This window comes from Thamnophis sirtalis, unplaced genomic scaffold, assembly GCF_051295495.1.
Source record: "Thamnophis sirtalis isolate CommonGarterSnake01/CBP01778 unplaced genomic scaffold, rThaSir2_p1.2 scaffold_12, whole genome shotgun sequence".
NCBI lineage: Eukaryota > Metazoa > Chordata > Lepidosauria > Squamata > Natricidae > Thamnophis > Thamnophis sirtalis.
In genome coordinates this window covers 53,813,424-53,833,708 of record NW_028261392.1, presented here as the reverse complement: position 1 = coordinate 53,833,708, position 20,285 = coordinate 53,813,424, and the positions used below count along the sequence as shown (strand labels likewise).

General features: G+C 43.6%; 1 protein-coding gene across 2 annotated transcripts in view; it reads left to right on the top strand.

Moving 5' to 3' along the window:
* TEDC1 (tubulin epsilon and delta complex 1) overlaps positions 1–20,285 on the top strand; it is a 69,306-nt gene that overhangs the window by 9,716 nt on the left and 39,305 nt on the right. Inside the window, exons 5-8 of one of the 2 annotated variants that reach the window (XM_087726598.1) lie at positions 2,127–2,225; positions 10,440–10,526; positions 12,217–12,420; positions 15,362–16,144. In XM_087726598.1, coding sequence (XP_087582724.1) covers positions 2,127–2,225; positions 10,440–10,526; positions 12,217–12,420; positions 15,362–15,781 — 810 coding nt within the window. In that variant the 3' untranslated portion in view covers positions 15,782–16,144. Of the gene's footprint in view, positions 1–2,126; positions 2,226–10,439; positions 10,527–12,216; positions 12,421–15,361; positions 16,145–20,285 lie in introns of those variants that run through there. The other variant, XM_087726599.1, reaches the window with a different exon arrangement.

Here is a 20,285-nt window from a genome sequence, read left to right as displayed (position 1 = left end):
TTTGCAGCAATTACTGCCTCAATGCGGCGTGGCATGAAAGCTATCAGCCTGTGGCACTGCTGAGGTGTTATGGAAGACCAGGATGCTTCAATAGCGGCCTTCAGCTCTTCTGCATTGTTCGGTCTCATGTCTCTCATCTTTCTCTTGGCAATGCCCCATAGATTCTCTTTGGGATTCAGGTCAGGCGAGTTTGCTGGCCAATCAAGCACAGTAATCCCACAGTCATTGAACCAGGTTTTGGTGCTTTTGGCAATGTGGGCAAGTGTCAGTATCCCCATAAAGCTCGTCTGTGGAAGGAAGCATGAAGTGCTCCAAAATCTCCTGGTAGACGGCTGAGTTGACCCTGGTCTTAATGAAGCACAGTGGACCAACACCAGCAGATGACATGGCTCCCCAAATCAACACAGACTGTGGAAACTTCACACTGGACTTCAAGCATCTTGCATTGTGTGCCTCTCCATTCTTCCTCCATATTTTGGGTCCTTGGTTTCCAAATGAAATGCAAAAGTTGCTCTTATCAGAGAAGAGGACTTTGGACCACTGAGCAACAGACCAGGTCTGTTTTTCTTTAGCCCAGATAAGACGCTTCTGACGTTTGTTGTTCAGGAGCGGCATGACAAGAAGAATACAACATTTGAAGCCCATGTCCAGGATCTGTCTGTGTGTGGTGGCTCTTGATGCACTGATTCCAGCCTCAGTCCACTCCTTGTGAAAGTTCCCAACACTTTTGAATGGCCTTTTCCTAACAATCCTCTCCAGGCTGCAGTCATCCCTGCTGCTTGTGCATCTTTTTCTTCCACACTTTTCCCTTCCACATAACTTTCTATTAATGTGCTTTGATACAGAACTTTGGGAACATCCAACTTCTTTTGCAATTACCTTTTGAGGCTTTCCCTCCTTATGGAGGGTGTCAATGATGGTTTTCTGCACAACTGTCAGGTCAGCAGTCTTTCCCATGTTTGTGATTCCTACTGAACCAGACTGAGAGACCATTTAAAGGCTCAGGAACCCTTTGCAGGTGTTATAGCTTAATCAGCTGCTTAGAGTGGGACACTTTGAGCCTAGAATATGGCACCTTTTCACAATATTCTAATTTTCTGAGATTGTGGATTTGGGGTTTTGATGAGCTGTACGCCATAATAATCACAATTATGACAAATCACAGCTTGAACTATCTTGCTTTGCATGTAATGAGTCTATCTCATATATTAGTTTCACCTTTTAAGTTGCATTACTGAAATAAATGGACTTTTGCATGATATTCTAATTTTTCGAGTTTCACCTGTATATGGTAAGGATCAGTAGAGCTCCAACTTAATGTTTCACAATTGATTTTCAGCGAGAGGTACAAAATGGAGCAAAATGGTGGACAAAATGTCTATTAGTATCACTTCGCCTTCTGAGACAGAAAATTGTTATTAGTGTAAGCAATTAAACTTTCCAAGCAAAGATACATGGGACAAACATTGAAAGGAACTTTTGGTTTGTGTGGTAAACCTTTTCCCACTTACTGCTTTTTTTTTAACTGAGAATTAGAATACATTGTTTTTGAATTTTTATTTATAGGCAGCATGATATCTGTCTGGCCTACTGAAGTATGCTAGTTTTATTTCATGTACTGTAGCTCTATGAAACGCTAATTCTAACCACCAACAGGCAACAACCATTTTCCTGCCTGCTGTCCTGGTTTCGAGCCATTTGGAACTTCCTGCCAACTTCTCCACTGATTTGGTGGTAGGAAGCATGCAGGAAGTTGTCTTGCCTAATAGCCTTGGGATTTGGTTTCTTTATGAAGATTTTCAAGCAAAAATGCCCTTTGGATAAAATGGTTTCATACTACCATGTTGTTTGCTTAATGATTTCAGTGAGTCACTTAACAATCATCCTAAAACACATAAAATCTAGTCCAGTCGTGTGATGCCATGACTCAGGATTGAAATTCCAGTTCCAATTGTGGTGGTTAATTCAAGGACTGCCTGTAATCTAATACCTAAAACTACACATTTAAGTGCATTACCTTTACAAGCAACAATGTGTTACATAGTTGCTTTTATAGACAATACATTTACATGTGTAGTTTTAGATACATCTTGTACCCTGTTTCTAACCATATGTTTCTCTACCAGGTACATTCCTACACAATAGGTTCTCATATTGATCCTGTTATTGACCATTTCTCAGTCATAGAAGTTGATGTTGGAAGACAAGCAGAAAGATATAAGCAGGTAATCCACTTTCTATAGTCTAATGGTATATTAGTAATTCAGAGAAACCTGCTTTCTGCAGAATTTCCAAGCTTCAGCTACATCCTACCCGTATTTTCCTGAAAATAAGACCTGGTCTTATAATTTACCCCGGCCAGGGATGGGTGCAGTACTAATGGACACCCACTCCAATTCTGCAGCCCATACCAATCCAGCAACTAGTGCAATTCCAGCCACCCGCCATGGTCCCCCCATAGATACCGGTCCAGCAGCCAGTGCTGGTCCAGCCACAGGTCTGACCCTGCCAAAAGTGCCTGTCCAGCAACCAGTGTAACTCCCACCACCAGTCGCTGCCCCACCGCCAATAACAGCCCAAGAGCCCGTGTCAACTCAGCAGCCCGTGCCGGCTCAGCAACCGGCCCTGCCAGCCCCTCTTCCTCCATGATTTAGAATGATCTTTGATGGGACACCAGGGTGGCTAGCCTATTTCCTCAATCGAATTCGTATTGGGGGCTAAGCTGCCTAAGCCAAAGATGTACTCCATGACGCCAAAAGAAATGAAAGAACTAAGGAAATGCATCGATGCCAATCTGGCAGGAGTATTTATCCAGCCGGCAAAGTCCAGAGTGATGGCCCCTGTGCTGTTTAAGGAGAAAAAGGACGGTGTACAACCCAGCGAAGAAAAATCTGCTTGAGAAAACTGCAATTTGATAGCTGTAGGTTTTACATCTTGGAGCGGAGGAAGAGGACGCGACAAGGAGGTAGTAAAGCAGCAACCTTTATTCAAGCAGAGTAACTATGATTCAACGTGGCGTGGTTCGCGCCAAACATTTATACCCCCAAGTTTGAACAATGAGCCAATGGGGCGTCGAGTAACCCGGCCAATCGGGGAAGGGATTAAACCGGCTCCGCCCGCGAGCCAATCAAAAAGGGAGATCTTACTTCCCGCGCTAGTATTCAACACCCCTCCCCCCCTAGTTAAGCACCCTCAAGAAGGGCAAACATAGTCCTGTAGATAGGTGGGACGACGACGCTCTCGTCCCGACCTTCGCAGTTCCCCGGCGGTTGTCGTCGGGGGGGGAATCGCCGGTGGAGACATGTCTATAGCGGAACGGTGGTTCTGCGACGCAACCCCGAGGGATGGTGTGTCCGTGACAGCAGGAATGTCCGACGATTGACCCGTGCAATCTGGTTGGGACATAGGTTCAAAGTCTCGACAAAAGCTTCGAGGACAAGAATAGCCAAATGAGGCGCGTCTATCCGAAAAGTTCGTATCGGCTTGTCCCCCGTTCCCCGAGGAGGGGCAGTCCGTTGGGGATAAAGTCATCGAGGGTAGCTCATGCTGAGGGCGAATGTCTGAGGGGCTCGGACCGTCTGTTTCCGCGGGGAGGCGTCGCCTTAACTGGTCCAGGTGGCGCCTCCATTGCGTTCCGTCGGCCAAGCCGGCCCTGAAGGAACAGGGGCCAGTCAAAGCTGTGATGGTTGCGGGGACCCACCGTGGATCCCCAGAAAAGGAACGAGCCCATACGGGATCCCCTAATTTAAACGTATGGGAAGGAAGGGCCCCCAAGTTGCTCGGTAAATCCCCTGCGTAAAGTGGATGGAGCCTATCTAGGGGGATTCGCAATCTCCTACCCATCAAGAGCTCCGCAGGACTTTTATTCGTCGTTGGACAGGGTGTAGAGTGCTGGCTCAAGAGATAGGCCGCCACTCTCTCCTGCCAATCCCCCTGGTCCATGCGACCCAAGGCTTCTTTAGCTGAGCGAACTGCGCGCTCCGCCCTACCGTTACTAGCTGGATGATACGGGGCTGTGGCCGCGTGTCTAATCCCTTGTCCGGCCAGGAATTCTTGGAACATAGTGGAGGTAAACTGGGGCCCGTTGTCTGAAACTATCACATCCGGTAGCCCATGTGTGGCGAACATCTTACGAAGAGCCCTCACGGTACTCTCTGCTGTAGTGGAGGTCATGAGTACCAACTCCACCCACTTAGAGTAAGCATCTACCACTATCATAAAGTTCCGGCCGTGGAAGGGACCGGCGAAATCAATGTGTAAACGAGACCATGGGCCTCTAGGGATTTCCCACTCACGAGGGGCGGCTGTGGGGGGATTCGGCCTAGAATTTTGGCATATTCTACATCGACCTACATAATCTGCGATTTCGGAATCTAACAAGGGCCACCACACATAGCTGCGGGCTAACGCTTTCATTCGCGCTATGCCTGGGTGGTTTTTATGGAGTGCAGGCAGGATTCGTGCCCGCAGGGCTGTGGGGATCACTACCCTATCCCCCCAAACAAGGCAACCCCCGTGAAGGGCAAGTTCAGCTTGTCGTGCCTTAAATGGTCGGAATTCTTCCGCAATCTTTTCTACGGGCCACCCCCTCAACACCCATAGAACTACTTGGGATAAAACGGGGTCAGCCTTTGTACAAGCTGCAACATCCGCAGCTGAAACGGGGAGGTCGGATTCAGCAATAGACAAAATGGAGAGAGAGGGCACGTGGGCTGTGTCCGTCTGTGGCAAGGGACAACGACTCAGGGCGTCTGCGTGCCCTAGTTGCTTACCCGGACGATATAACAGCGTATATGAATACGCCGCTAAAAACTCGGTCCAACGTGTCATGCGGGGAGACAAAATGGGGGGGGTTGGCTTATCGCCTGCCAATAGGCCTAGGAGCGGCTTGTGATCCGTGACAAGGGTGAAATTCCTACCGTAAAGGTAGTCATGGAATCGCTTAATGCCGGACACTGCAGCTAGGGCTTCTTTATCAATTTGACTATAATTTCGCTCCGTTGAAGAAAGCGTCCGGGAGTAAAAGGCTATGGGGGCCTCTGAGCCGTTCGGGAGAACATGGCTCAGAACCGCCCCTATGCCATAGGGAGAGGCGTCACACGTTAAAACTAGGGGCATCCTGTCGCTATATTGAATTAAGACTGCTGACGAGGTTAAAACATCCTTTATAGCCGCGAACGCCTGCGCTTCACGGCTACCCCATTTCCAGGCCGCTGACCGGTCAAGCAGTCGGTGTAACGGTTCAGCTAACGACGCCTTGTGGGGAATAAAAGGGGCGTAAAAATTTAAAAGCCCCAGGAACGCCTGCAATTCCGCCCTAGAGGTGGGTGCAGGAGCGTTTTTTATGGCCGCAACTTTCGAGGGAGTGGGGTGGATGCCCTGTGCGTCGATGAGAAATCCCAAAAACTCTACTTGGGGAACAGCAATTTCGCATTTACTGCGCTTTAGCTTCAATCCGGCCTCCCTAAAACGTGTAAGGACCTCCCGCAATATTTTTAGGAGTTCCGAGTGACTAGGGGCTGCAACCAGGACGTCGTCAAAATAAGGAATGACGCCTGGGAGCCCATGGAGCAACCGCTCCATAAGGCTCTGAAAAATCCCCGGGGCGACCGAGACGCCAAATTGGAGGCGGCGGCAACGGAAAGCCCCGCGGTGGGTGACAATAGTCTGGGCTGTAGCCGCATCGTCGTCTACGGGAAGCTGCTGATAGGCCTGTGCCATATCTAGCTTGGCGAAAATGCGGCCTTGCCCTAAAGAATGGAGTAGATGTTGCACTACAGGAACAGGATATGGATTTGCCTGCAGGGCCAAGTTGATGGTCGACTTATAGTCGGCACATATCCTCACCGATCCGTCGGGTTTGACCGGGAGAACTATGGGAGTTTCCCAACGGGCGTGATCTACGGGCTCTATTACCCCCTGCTCTAGAAGCTTATCCAATTCAGCGTCTACCTTTGCTCTCAATGCAAAAGGGACCCTACGCGCCTTCAGCCTAATAGGCGCGACCTGGGGATCGAGGCAAAGGGAAATGGGGGTGCCCTTGTAACAGCCCAATTTCCCATCGAACACATCTGCGAACTCATCTAAAACGCTATCTACGGTACGGGGGACTACCCTGTGCACCCCTTCTATGGTGAGGCCCAAAGCGGGAAACCAATCTAACCCAAGAAGAGCGGGCAGGTTATTCCTAACAATTAAAACTGGGAGTTTCCCCTTAAAATCTCCATATTCCACCCGAATGTGGAATATTCCTGCCGTGGGAATCCCATTTCCCTGGTAATCTAGGAGGGAGACCCCAGCAGGGCGCAATTTACTCTGAGGAACCCTGGGGCAAAGACGGGAAAACAAAGCCCAAGATAGAAGGGAACGGGAAGACCCAGAGTCCACCTCCATTCGGCAAGGCTGACCTTCAAGACGAACGTCGGTGCTAATTTTACGACCGCCGGCAGGGACGTGGGAAGCCCGGTAGACCACGCACTCAGCGCTGGGGGGCTGGTAGGTTGAATGGCAGTCCTCAGCTCGCCTCGCTAAACGTGGTTGTCTGTGGCGTTGCGGTGTCTGACGCTGGTTGCTGGGCTGCATAAACGATAGAGCTGGCATGAGAGCCCGGCAGACCTTGGCAAGGTGTCCTTCTCCTCGGCAACGGCGGCAGACGGCGGAACGAAACGGGCAGGATGCGCGGCTATGACGGCCGCCGCATCCGCGGCAAGGTGCGTTTGAGGCTGGCTGAACGGGCGTCGGTGGTTGCTGGTGTGGCCTCTGCTTCGGATGCGTCCTCATCTGTCCGACGGTTTCCTCCTCCTCATCTTCCGTGGGGGAGAGGTCGTCTACGAGGTTCGTCTGATTGGAAGGCCCCACAGCGGTTTGCGTAGAGGTTTTCAGCTGGAGGCGTTCCATGTCGGCCGTGGATTGTTCAGAGAGTTCTGCCGCTCGCGCGGTCTCCACAGCCTGCACCAGGGTAATTTTGTGGTTTCGGAACATACGGCTGCGCAATTGCACGTCGCGGACCCCGCATACAAACTGCTCCACGAGGTTCTCCTCCGGGTCTGCAAAATCACATTGGGCGGCCACTGTGCGCAATGCCTCTAGAAACTGGCTGATGGATTCGTTAGGTTTCTGCACACCGCGGCGAAAAATGAAACGACGTGCTATCAAGGAAGGTGAGGGAGCGTAATGGTCCCTCAACCTGGACATCAGCTCGTCCCACCCCAGTTTGTAGGCTGGCCTCGGAGCGGCCAGGGCTCTCGCAGAAGCAAACATGGAAGGCTCACAGCAGGACAGGAAAAAACTACACTTCTCCTCGTCGGTCTGTGCCCGGTTCTTTGACGCGATTAAATAACATTCAAACCGCTCCATGAAGCCGTCCCACGATTCTCCGGCAGACCCAAACGGCGCGAAAGGAGGAAGCGCTGTTGCCATGATGGTGCAAAAGCCAGAGAAGGGAAGGAAGAAAAGCAGAGAAGATTTTGTGTTCGCTGCCGGCGTTCCCGACCTGAAAACGTAGTTCAAACGCGGAGGCAAGCTGGTTTGTTCTTCTCTGTGGTCGCGGGAATCTGATCCCACCTTCGTCGCCAGTTTTACATCTTGGAGCGGAGGAAGAGGACGCGACAAGGAGGTAGTAAAGCAGCAACCTTTATTCAAGCAGAGTAACTATGATTCAACGTGGCGTGGTTCGCGCCAAACATTTATACCCCCAAGTTTGAACAATGAGCCAATGGGGCGTCGAGTAACCCGGCCAATCGGGGAAGGGATTAAACCGGCTCCGCCCGCGAGCCAATCAAAAAGGGAGATCTTACTTCCCGCGCTAGTATTCAACAGTAGGGAAGAAGACATCCATGCCATCATTCCCCCCTCACAACAAGCCACACAGGTCACAAGCCAGATGGCCAACCGACCCCAGGTGTTTTCCATTTGTCTAGATAGGTCCTAATTTGTTGTATCATCTTACAATATTTATCTTCCTTAATCGTTACACATCTTGCTGTTAATTGGATCACTAAATATTTTAATATTATTTGTGATCTGGATATCTACTCTGTTCATTAGCTCTTTTTTGTTTTTCTGTAATATTCTTCACTAAAATCTTAGATTTTTCTTTGTTTATTTTCAGACCTGCCACCTCCCTATACTCTTCTGTTCTTTTTAACAACTTAAGCCCTGTTTCTTGTGGATCTTCTAACCAGGTCATCTGCAAATGCCTGTAATTTATATTTTTCCTTTTTTTATTTCCACGCCTCTTATCTCCTTATCCTTTCTAATATTTCTGTTCAGTACTTCCAGCATCAGTATAAACAATAACGGGGATAGAGGACATTAACAGATTAACAGAGTTGGAAGGAACCTTATAGGTCATCTAGTCCAACTGCTCAAACATTTTTGACAAATGGTAGTCCAATCTCTTCTTGAAAGTTTCAAGTGATGAAGCTCTCACAACTTCTGAAGGCAAGCTGTTCCATTGGTTGATTGTTCTCACTGTCAGAAAGTTCCTCCTTATTTCTAGGTTGATTCTCTCCTTGGTCAGTTTCCATCCATTATTCCTTGTCTGACCTGAAAAAGCTTGACTCTCTCCTCTCTGTGGCAACCCCTCAAATATTGGAACACTGCTATCATGTCTCCCCTGGTCCTTCTCTTCACTAGACTAGCTATACCTGTTCTTCATCTTAGTCTCCAGTCTTCAGTCCCCTAATCATCCTCTTTGCTCTCCTCTGCACTTTTTCTAGAGTCTCAACATCTTTTTGTAGTGTGTTGACCAAAACTGGATGCAGTACTCTTACTCTAAGTCATATCTGTCTTGTGCAGGTATTATGCTAACCTTTTCCATCATGTCTCCGTTAATTATCATTGATAATTGATCCATCATTCACCAGATTTTCAATCGGTGAGTCTCTCATTTCACTGAGACACAGTGTTGTAAAGGATCCCTCCACTGATCAAACATCTTGATATAGGATCACTCAGGCAATAAGGACAGGAGACCTTCCCACAGATCTGGCTCTTCTGGAAATTGGCCCCATAAGCCATTCACGCTGGTTGACAACTGCAAATAGACTTTGTCAAATATGGGTTTCAATACGTGGCTTTAAAGGCAAAACTCTCCAAAACGTAAGAATGATAATGGAATACATTGTTGGTGTGTACTACCCTTGCTGGTTCAGCATCAAAGTAAACATTTCTGGATTGAAGGCCTGCGTCATGTGTTGTTCCAGCTGCAGCAAGTCAGACTGCAAAAGAAGACTGTAGTAGATGCTGTTTGCTAACCATTCAGCATTCAGCATGGTATGCTTTCACTAAAATGGTAACCCAGGCACTCTTCTGCAGATGATGATACACTGAGAGAATTTTCTTTACATGCAAGAAAAATGTTTTTAATCAACGCCAGAGCATCCACTCTGCTGGAGGTGTTTGAATGGTCTGAAGGTGTACATGAGCCACCTTTGATGTGCAAACTGACTACATTGACAAACCAATGCAAGTACCACAGTGACGTCACGGCCCAATGAATAGATGTGTGAAACAGGTCCCAGAGGCAGCAAGCAGAGTGTATACACATGAGAAATGTGAGGGTCACATCAGAGGCCAAGAAGCAAGTTGAATCAAACTTGCGGCAAGAACGAATCAAAGCAGGGCTTGATGAAACTTGCTTAAACATTTTTGTAACTCAGATAATTGCTTTCTGATGTTAGTTTATGGATTGCCTGGATTATTTTTTTGCTTAGTTAGATAAGATTCATGCAGAAAAAACATTTAATTTTTGTAGCAAAAGGTGTAATTTTGGGAAGATAAAGTTTACAGCATTTGGATTACAGCAGACTTTTATGGGGTATATGATCAGATGCGGATTTACCAAGCTAAACATTGTGCAATTGCAAAAATAACAGCAGATTTGAGGTGTAAAAACACACATTTTTAGAATACCTTACTGAAAAAAAATTTCAAAAATTACTTTTCACCCCATTAAATGACACACCCTAAATTTATTCTAGTAGTCAGTCTGGAGATGTCTGCACTTTCTGAGGTATGTTATCAGGTTACAAGCCCATCATGACAGAGACCACTAGAAATAACAGCTGAAAATTCAGTAACAATATAACATTTGGCAGGGAACTTGGAGGTCCTCTACCCAAGCAGAAGACCGATAACATTCTAGACAAATGGCTGTCCAATCTCTTTTTAAAACCTCCAGTGATGGGAGCATCCACAACTTCTGGAGACAAGCCATTCCATTGATTAATTGTTCTCACTGTCAGGAAATTTATTTTTAGTTGTAGGTTGGCTGTAGTTTTACAATACATGTAGAATTGTTTTGTCTACAAATCAGTTGGAGGTATGTTGCTCACCTAAAAGCTTGCACTGCTAGACATGCCTATTACCTTATAGAAACCATATTACTTTCTATTATATTGCAATAATTAAATATAGTTTGTTCTTCATTTCTACAGTTGCTGCGTTTTGTGGAATCTGATTGCTCCCGTCTAGAAGCATTTTTGAAATGGAAGCCTATGGAATCCCTTTATTGGCATTGGATGGTATGGCTCAATAACGTGGTTATAAAAAGTTACATATTTTTTAAATTTCCTTTTTCAGCCAAGATTTGTTTATAAAAATTCCCCCTACAAAATTATCATTATAGCTACCAGTTGGGTATTTGTCAAGTGCTTCTTTAATGCTTGTCAATATACTATATTTAAGTTTGAGCTCTTGTTGAGGTTAAAAGGAATTGGTAATTTGCTATCTATACAGAATGATTTTAAGGATCTTAAATTTGGTTGCTAAAATGGAAATTTTCTAGGTAATTAGTATTTGATTTGTGTATAAATGGAAGGACCATAGGAGCTCGATACGGAAATCAGATTTCTGGGTGATTGCATGTGCTGTAAGGATAGTTCTTTTTTGCCTGCCGATCTACCTTCCTGTTCTGTACTTGGTTGTAGTTGGTGAGTCATGGAGACCACAGTCAAATTAATCAAATACTTGGTTTAAGTTTTAGAGTAAACTAGTCTGAAGACTCTAAGACAGAGATGTATGTCAAGTACTTCCCATAATAGAGTTAGCATATGTTATGTATACTTTACATATATTATGCTAAGACAGAGATGTACAGAGGATTGGATTATAGATAGTCCTTGACTTAGGACCACAGCTGAGCCCAACATTTATGTTATTAAGGGAGATATTTGTTAAATGAGTTTTGCCCTATTTTACAACTTTCCTTGCCCCAATTGTTAAGTTAATCATGACAGTTGTTAAGTTAGTAGCACAGTTGTTAAGTGAGTCTGACTTCCCTTCTTGATTTTGCTTGTCAGAAGATCGTAAAAGCTGATCACATGATCCCAAGACACTGCAAAGGTCATAAATAGGAATCAGTTCAGAGGTGGTTTTCAACAGGTTCTGACCAGCTCTAGAGAACCGGTAATGGAAATTTTGAGTAGTTTGGAGAACCGGTAAATACCATCTCTGACTGGCCTTGCCCCCATCTATTCTCTGCCTCCCAAGTCCCAGCTGGTCGGGAGGAAATGGAGATTTTACAATATCCTTCCCCTGCCATGCCCATGAAGCCACACCCACCAAACCATGCCACACCCAACATGCCACGCCCACAGAACCGGTAGTAAAAAAAAATGGAATCTCACCACTGAATCAGTTGCCAAGTTTCTTTTTTCAGTGAAGTTGTAACTTTGAACAGTCATTAAATGAACTGTTGTAAGTCGAGGACTACCTGTGCTTGCTCTTGATATCAATTGTGTGACATATAATTATATTGTTTTAAAAGCCTGAAAATCATGATTAAGCTTTAAGCAAATCATAAATCACAGAATGAAATTCTTAACTACATAAATTCTATCCATATGGATAAAGCTCTGTTCTAATTTTGAAATCCTGTAAAGCTAAATAAAGACTTTTTGCAGGAAGAAACCCAAATTCTGGATATGATACACATCTATGTTTTGAACTATAATCTAATAAGATTAATTGTAATATTAATATTGTTGGGGACAGCTTTGTTCTAGTAACGTTCGTTTTTCAGTATTTTCTAGTTGAATCTATTCTATTTAAGAATACCATATACTGTAATTTATAAATGTTTGTCCAGTATAATCTTCAGGTAGAACTAGGTGTACTTTACATTTTGTAGAGTAAATGAGGCATTGAATTTCTGTTGCAGATCATAGTTATGAAAACTTAATAGAGCTTTGGAACTTTCCTCCTCCCTCACAGGAGACTGTTTTGGATATGGTAATAGAAGATACCCAAAACCAGACTATGTGTTACAAGGACTGTCTTTTGCCAGGTTTTGATCTGGCATGCCATGGTGTTACCAGAATTATAGAAGAAGTTGACAAATGTAAGAAAGACCTTCTGAGTCTGTGCCAGGAGTTGTGTGAGCATATAACCCTCAGGAAACAGGCTTGCTATGGAAAGGTAAGACCTGTTAGAAATCCCAGTTGGGATTAAGACTTCCTCTTTTTCAACCTCTAATGTTAATTTGTTTTTAACCTTCTGGGTGGGAAGTTTAAGTTATGGTTTTTGCTAATGAATTTGAATTTAATAACATTTATATGCTGCCCAATCCCGTAAGACTCCGGGCGGCTTACAATACAGAAATAAAATCAAAAATAAAATACAGGGAAAAGAAAAGATAGATTTAAAAACAACCCACCATACACTCCGTTCTAAATGGGGCTGGACCGTATTTTGGGGTCAACAGCCCCAGGCCTGCCGGAACAGCCAGGTTTTAGTGGCTTTCTGGAAGGCCGAGAGAGTGGGAAGGGTCCGGATCTCTGCGGGTAGATCGTTCCACAGGGCCGGAGCAGCTACAGAGAAAGCCCTCCCCCAAGTAGTCGCCAACCGGCATTGCCCGGTCGACGATACCCGAAGGAGGCCCAGCCTGTGAGATCTTATGGGTCGTTGGGAGGTATGTGGCAGGAGGCGGTCCCGCAGATATCCAGGTCCCAAGCCATGTAGGGCTTTAAAGGTAATAACCAGCACTTTGAAGCACGTTCGGAGACCGATGGGAAGCCAGTGCAGCTCGCGGAGGATAGGAGTAACATGGGTGTATCCAGGTACACCCGATATCGCTCGCGCGGCCGCATTCTGGACCAATTGTAGTCTCCGAACACTCTTCAGGGGCAGCCCCATGTAAAGCGCATGGCAGTAATCAAGCCTAGAGGTGACGAGAGCATGAGTGACCATTTGAAGTGCCTCCCGGTCCAGGTAGGGCCGCAACTGGTGCACCAGGCGAACCTGGGCAAAAGCCCCCCTGGTCACAGCCGACAGATGGTATTCTAATGTCAGCTGCGAATCCAGGAGGACACCCAAGTTGCGGACCCTCTCTGAGGGGTGAAGGGTTTCACCCCCCAGGCTGAGAGATGGAATATCTGGTCCATCCTTGGGGGGCAACATCAATAGCCACTCGGTCTTGTCTGGATTGAGTGCCAGCTTGTTTACTCCCATCCAGACCCTGACAGCTTCCAGGCACTGGCACATCACTTCTACCGCTTCGCTGACTTGGCATGGGGCGGACAGATACAACTGGGTATTGAAAGAATACATTTGCATATATTTAAGATTGTGACTTACTGGCATTACCAAATGTGTGTATCAAACATACATATATGTACACACACACACACACACACACACACAATTGATACAGTATACATATATAGTATAAATGTTGAAAATGAATTTACAAAATTCCAATATTTTGACACTTATTAGTTTCCAATACAAACCTTCAATAAACTACACGGCTGGATAGAAAATAGCTCTAGAAAATGGGCAAAAAACAATATGGCTCATGGGCACAGATGCATATCTTAGATTAAACAAATATCAGCACACTATGTCAACTCTCAAGGAACAACTAGAACAGACCATCACATCAGAGCACATAGAAAGGTTGACAACTGCTATTTAAGACTACTTCCCAGAAAGAAATGGTGGCAAAGCCAAACTGGTTGACATATGGCAAAATCTTATCTTTTAACTCAGGTGACACAATATTAAAGCTGAGAGAAGAACTTGAATCAAAAGGTTATGTTTGCCATTGGTTTATTTATCAACAGCTGAAAGAAAGATTTAAACTGGATAAAAAGTGCTATGGATTTGACTTTGTTAAAAATGAATTGGAAATTTTATTATGTGGAAATGATGGACATATTATTGTTAAGATCTATGAAATGTTATTGAAATTGAATTTGGAAAATGAATATATAAAACATTGTTTAATTCAGTGTGCAAGGACTTCTGGATATAATGTGATGCTTGAACAATGGGAAAATATATGGGTGAAGGGTTTAAAATTTACATTCAATTATAATGTAAAAGAAAATTTCTAAGATGATGTATCATTGGTATTTAACACTTGATAAGCTATCTAAGATGTATAAAGGTATGTCAGATGAACATTGGAAGTGTAAAAGTAAAGAAGGGACTTTTATCATCTATTGTTAATATGTGAGAAGGCAAAAAATTTGAATATGCTTCATATTTTAATACAGAAAATTTGAAAATGGCGATAAATCTGAAACCATAATTCTTTATTTTGGGTCTAATGGAAAAAGGCCTGGAGGAAAAAATTGGAACTTTGTTACTATGTATGTTGACAGCAGCATTACTATTATATGCACAAAAATGGAAGGACACTTCGATTCCTAACATGGACGAATGGTTACAGACTTTGATGGAGTTGGTTGGAATGGCAAAAGTGACTACTTTGATTAAAGAAAAGAACATAAGTACTTGAAGATCTTTATAGAAATGGCTTGTTCATATTATCATGAAAAAACAAAAAGTTGTGATTTGATGTTAATGCCTTTTTCTATGCCAGTGTTTCTCAACCTTGGCCACTTGAAGATGTCTGGACTTCAACTCCCAGAATTCCCCAGCCAGCGAATGCGTACCAGGCGAACCTGGGCAAATGCCCCCCTGGTCACAGCTGACAAATGATGGTCAAAAGTCAGCTGTGGATCCAGGAGGACTCCCAAGTTGCGGACCCTGTCTGAGGGGTATAAATTTTGACCCCCCAGCCTGAGTGATGGAACGTTGGTCAAATTGTTGGGAGGGAAACACAACAGCCACTCGGTCTTGTCCGGGTTGAGTACCAGTTTGTTAGCTCTCATCCAGTCCTTAACGGCCTCAAGACCCGGTTGGGTCAAATACAGCTAAGGAACACAGGTGGGCGGGTGGGCCCTCCGAAGCACCGTAAAGGAATGGTGCCTGCTGCTCCCAGCAGGCACTGGTACGCCCATACCGGCCTACCACCCGGAACCTACCACTGGGGTAGTCCTGATGTGTCTATGCCATCTTTGCACTTGTACAGTCTACATTTACCAATCTAATTATAATTTCCTTTTTATAGATCAGAACAAGGCAAGAAAAAGGAGTGGAAGATTTCTGCATGGCTGTAAGGAAAGTACAAGAAATTGTGGAGCTGAAATTCTCTGACCTTAAGTGCAATAATAGTACCTGTGGAAGCAATATGTTGCATGGTCCATATAGACTCGTTTATAGAAAAAAGTGTTTAAAGGACAGTAAAATGGATGCAATTGGAACAGCAGCACCTACCAAAGCCAGTGAAGGAATCACTGCCAGTGATCTGATCAGTTTTCTAAAAAAGAAAGAAGCAAGATTGAAGGCACAGTTAAAGCAGCAACAAGAGGGAGATAGGCAGAAGATTCATAAAGCAGCAAATAAACTTGGGCAAGTGCTTTTCATCCCACCAATGAAAACACAAAAAGCAAGAATAAGTGCAGAAGTTGACAAAGTTCACCACTTTTGAAAGAACACTTTGGGATTGCTTGAAATTGCTTCACCCATTTTTGGCATTTATTTCTGTCTTCTGAATGCAGCTGCTGGTCCTTTATGCTTACTATGCACCCTCTCATTTTGAAAAAAAGAATATGTCTTAAGTGTACTACATGTTACCTCAAGGCTCTTAATTAAGAGGAAACTAATATTCACATCTTTTAAAATTATTTTATCTTCTCAGATAGTTAAGTGTTGGTGCCCAGTTTCAGTTTAGCTAGAACAGATTTAACACTACCCTACACTTCACTAAACTAAACTATCATACTGAATATTTGGACAAGAGGTGTGTAAGTATGAGAATGCTGTATATTTAGTACCATCTTCAATAAAGATTTGTTTTTTAGAAATTTTTTTATTTTAGTTAAACAAAAAGAAAAAAGAAAAAAATCATCTTTCGTTACATCTTGTTGAAAGCGTATCAATTGGTTACAAATATATTCCATGCGTTTCTTCCACAGTCCTTACATATACGTCATTCAAATCATGTTGTAATTTTAAGTCAAGAAAGAAAAGTTATGTATTTTACTATCCCTGTACCATAATTCTCATTTGGTTACCATTGTTTAAACATGTTTTTATCTAGAATCATTTATATTAGAAGACACAACCATCTACTGGCATTCATTTGCAATTTCAATAGATCTCCAATACTATTGTACCTTTATGACATGTTCTAAAATTAATTCGGTTAAGTAAGATATCTAAGCATCCCCCCCCCCCCCCCCGGTAACACACCTATATGTATCATTAAATATTGTCCATTAACATTTCATTGTTATTATTGTAGTTTACTAAGAGTTGTTTACTGATTATCTCACCTCTCCTCTCCAGGCCCACACAATATTATAACTTTATAACCGTCTTTAAACAATGATTTATTAATAAGATTTATAGGACTTTTGCGTCAACCCCAAATTAGTTAATTATGTGCTAAGAAAATAAACATTAGACATCTAAGACAATCTAAGAGATATTAACATTTCTACTTAATCACCCAGAATGTACATTAGCATTTCTATGACCTGGTTATTTATCCTAACTAGGGTTATTATTTCTCTATTAGTATCATAGTAAATTTATGCTAATGGATAAACATTCAATGGTAATCTAAAACAGTCTATAAGGTACTAAAATCTCTACTTAATAATCATCAAAAATTAACTAGCTTTTTTCCATCAATTGGCATTATTAACCAGTATCTTTCCAGTAACAAAATGGTCTTTCATCTCTCGCCAGTTGTTGTGTCAATTCTGTATCCAGAACCTTTCCAGGGTTTAAGACTTCTCTCCGCACTTTGAGGCTTAAACAATCTCTCGTGGTTTTGTTGCCCTTGAGTTGTTGTTAATGTAAGCTTAACTTTGGTTGTCAGGTTTGTTTCTGAATAGATTTGTCTTATTAACTCCATCTTTTTCGCTCTTTCTTTTTCTCCTACATCTTGGAGTTTGGGGTGGAACACCAAATTATCAAAGTCACTTTTCCAGCTTCCCTTCTTTCCACTTTCACTCACGTTTGCTCCATTTATAAGTTCATCTGAGTTCTTATCTTTGTTTTCTGTATTTTCATTCACTTCTTTAATTTCTGGGGCTATAACACCCTCATCTTTTTTTGTGATACCCCATAGTCTGTCCCATTTCTTGTCAAATCTCTCAAGTCCTTCTGAGATGTTTTGAAGTCCAGCCAAAATGTTTTGAATCAACAGGTTTTCTTCATCTGAGTATTGCTCCATTTTTTAGAGTAAGGAATATAAAGAAAAAGCAAGAAGAATTTGGTACTATCTGCCACTCTAGCCTGTCACAGATTTTGAAGAATATATCTATTTTTATTTTAGACAAATGTTCTTTTATGGTTTTCAAAGAAGAAGGGTTCTAAAGTTTTTCTTTCCTTTTCCAATTCTTGTCAAAATATTTTCCACACACCACTATTTGTGACCTTGGGTCTTTATCAGGTTTTAAAGCGATGTTCCAAACCCTTCTGTTGAACAGTTAGTATAGTCAGATAAGAGTGGACAAAGGAAACATTGTTACAACAGCAAAGGAAAAGAAGCTTCAGACTTGGGCTTCCAAGTGGCAGATTCGACTCTTTTAAAACCTCTTTCCTTAAGTATCTTTAATATAATATTATAACAAGTAGAAGAAATTTATTAAAGTAAAAAGAGTTTTAATTTAAGCCAAAAAAGTTAAAGTAGTAAAGGGAAATAGGGAAAAAAAGATCCCTTCACCTCAAGCGGGAAAAAACGGAAGTGTTGAAATCACTCAATCCACAAAAGATTACAGGCAAGAACAAAACACTTTCTAAGGAAGTCTAATAGGGATTAAATACGCCACTTTGTTCTTGCTTAATAGACTAATTAAGTTTAAGAAAAGAGTTTCTTAGGGCAATCTTCTAAAAGAAAAGAAAAAAAACCTCACCAGGTGGAAACACTTTCATTTCTCTCTTCCTAGAGCCGTGTCCAACTATGTCAGCTGGGGGAGGCTGCCTGTTTGTCGCCAGTTGGAAGCACTTCCCTTGGGTTGATCAGGGACTTTGCGATGTCCCTGCAACCAGCAAGGTCTTGTCTTCCCGGTCACCGTCTCTTTGGGACCATCCAGGGGCAAAAGTGTCATCAGCGGATTCGGACAGTCAAATCTGCACAATGTAATGTTGCGATGTTGGCTCCTCCTCCTTCAATAAAGATTTTGATGTACTACTTGACACGCTGATTATCAAGCTTGCCAAATGTTGGCTGAATGGCGTGACAATTGATATTTTAATTATTTGAATGCAAAATTGGAAAGCATCCTTATCAAATAATTGGGTAGGGTAGCTAGGAAGCAGAAATAGAATTCAAAATAATCTCAGCAGGCGAGAGAAATGGCATGAAATTAACAAATTCAGCATTGACATATTCAAAGTTCTTCCTCTGGAAAACCATCACTGAATGCTTAAATATGGGATAGAGAAGGATTATTAACCTTTTCTTCCTCACAGACCTCCTTTAAATACCTTAATGAAGTACATGCTAGCCCATCTAGCGAAGAAAGTGTTCACCAAACTTGACCTACAGGAGGCATACTACAGAGTCCACATTAAAGAAAGATGAGTGGGCAGCTTCCAGTTTAAAGTAATGTCATTTGGATTACAAGGAGCCCCCCCCCCCCAGTCTCCATGCAGCTAATCAGTGAGGTGCTGCATGATCACCTCTACAAAGGGGTCCTCATATACTTGGACGACATTCTCATTTTCAGTGAGACCATACAGGAACAAGTCAAACTAGTGTGCCAAGTCCTTAAGAAACTCCTTACGGCTAAGCTTTACAGCTGTTAAAATGCAAGTTCCACAAGACATACCTAGACTACTGAGTGTCTACCCGCAAGCAGCTCTAGAGCTTCCTCAAGTTTGTTAACTTCTACAGACAGTTCATCCTTGCTTTTGTTGAGGTGGCAATCCCCCTCATGGAACTGTTAAAAACAGGAGGGAGTCCCAAACTGAAGCCCAGTCAGCCCTTATCCTGGACCCTAAATTGCCATTGAGCTTTCAAGACCCTAACAAAATGATTAGCCGAGGAACCAATTTCAGGCACCCATTTGTGATCCAAGAAGATGCCAGAGATGTGGCCCTAGCAACTGTGCTGTTCCAAGTAAACCCCCAGTGACAGCTACAACCCTGTGCTTACACCTCCCAAAAACTCACTGACACTGAGAGGCAATGGGTGGTGTGGGAGAAAGAAGCTGGGTTCTCCTCACCTGGTGACATTTCCCAGAAGGGAGTAAAGTGCCATTCAAGATCTGGACTGATCACAAAAACCTAGAGTCACTAAAGGTGCCCCAAAAATTCTCCAAGCAAGTCAGGTGGGTCCAACAGCCACCCACTGGAGGAGACCAGATAACAGCGGCACTGAAGGCTGCCCTCTCCATGGACCCCTGGTTCAATGACAACCAAGATGTCCTAACCCTGAAATATGGATTGTCTTAGAAGGGGACTAAGCTGTACATCCCCACTGGCCTGAGATTCCAAATTCTGCAGCGCAGCCATGACCCCAAACAGGCGGGACATTTCAGCTAGCTAAAAACTCTGCACCAACTACATGGCAGTTTTGGTGGCCGAAAATGAAAAAGGACATTGAGGACTATACAAAAAGTTGTGCTACTTGCACTGCCATGAAGAGGCCAGGGAAACCCCCTGGCCTTCTTCACCAAGTGGCAGAGCCAATCCAGCCATGCGAATAAATTGCCATGGAATTTATAATCAAACCCCCGGGAACACAGTCATTTGGATTGTGATTGACTTATTCTCGAAGCAAGCCCATTTCACCGCTTGCGAAGGCTTGCCCTTGGCCAAGAAGTTTGCTTAGATATTTATAAAACAGATCTGTCCCTGCAGGGTTATCTCTGACAGGGGCATCCAATTCATTGTGAAGTTCTGGAGGAAGTTCCTGAGAGCCATAGGGTCCACCCAGGATCTGATTGTGCTCATCTGAGCACAAATGGGGCTGCAGA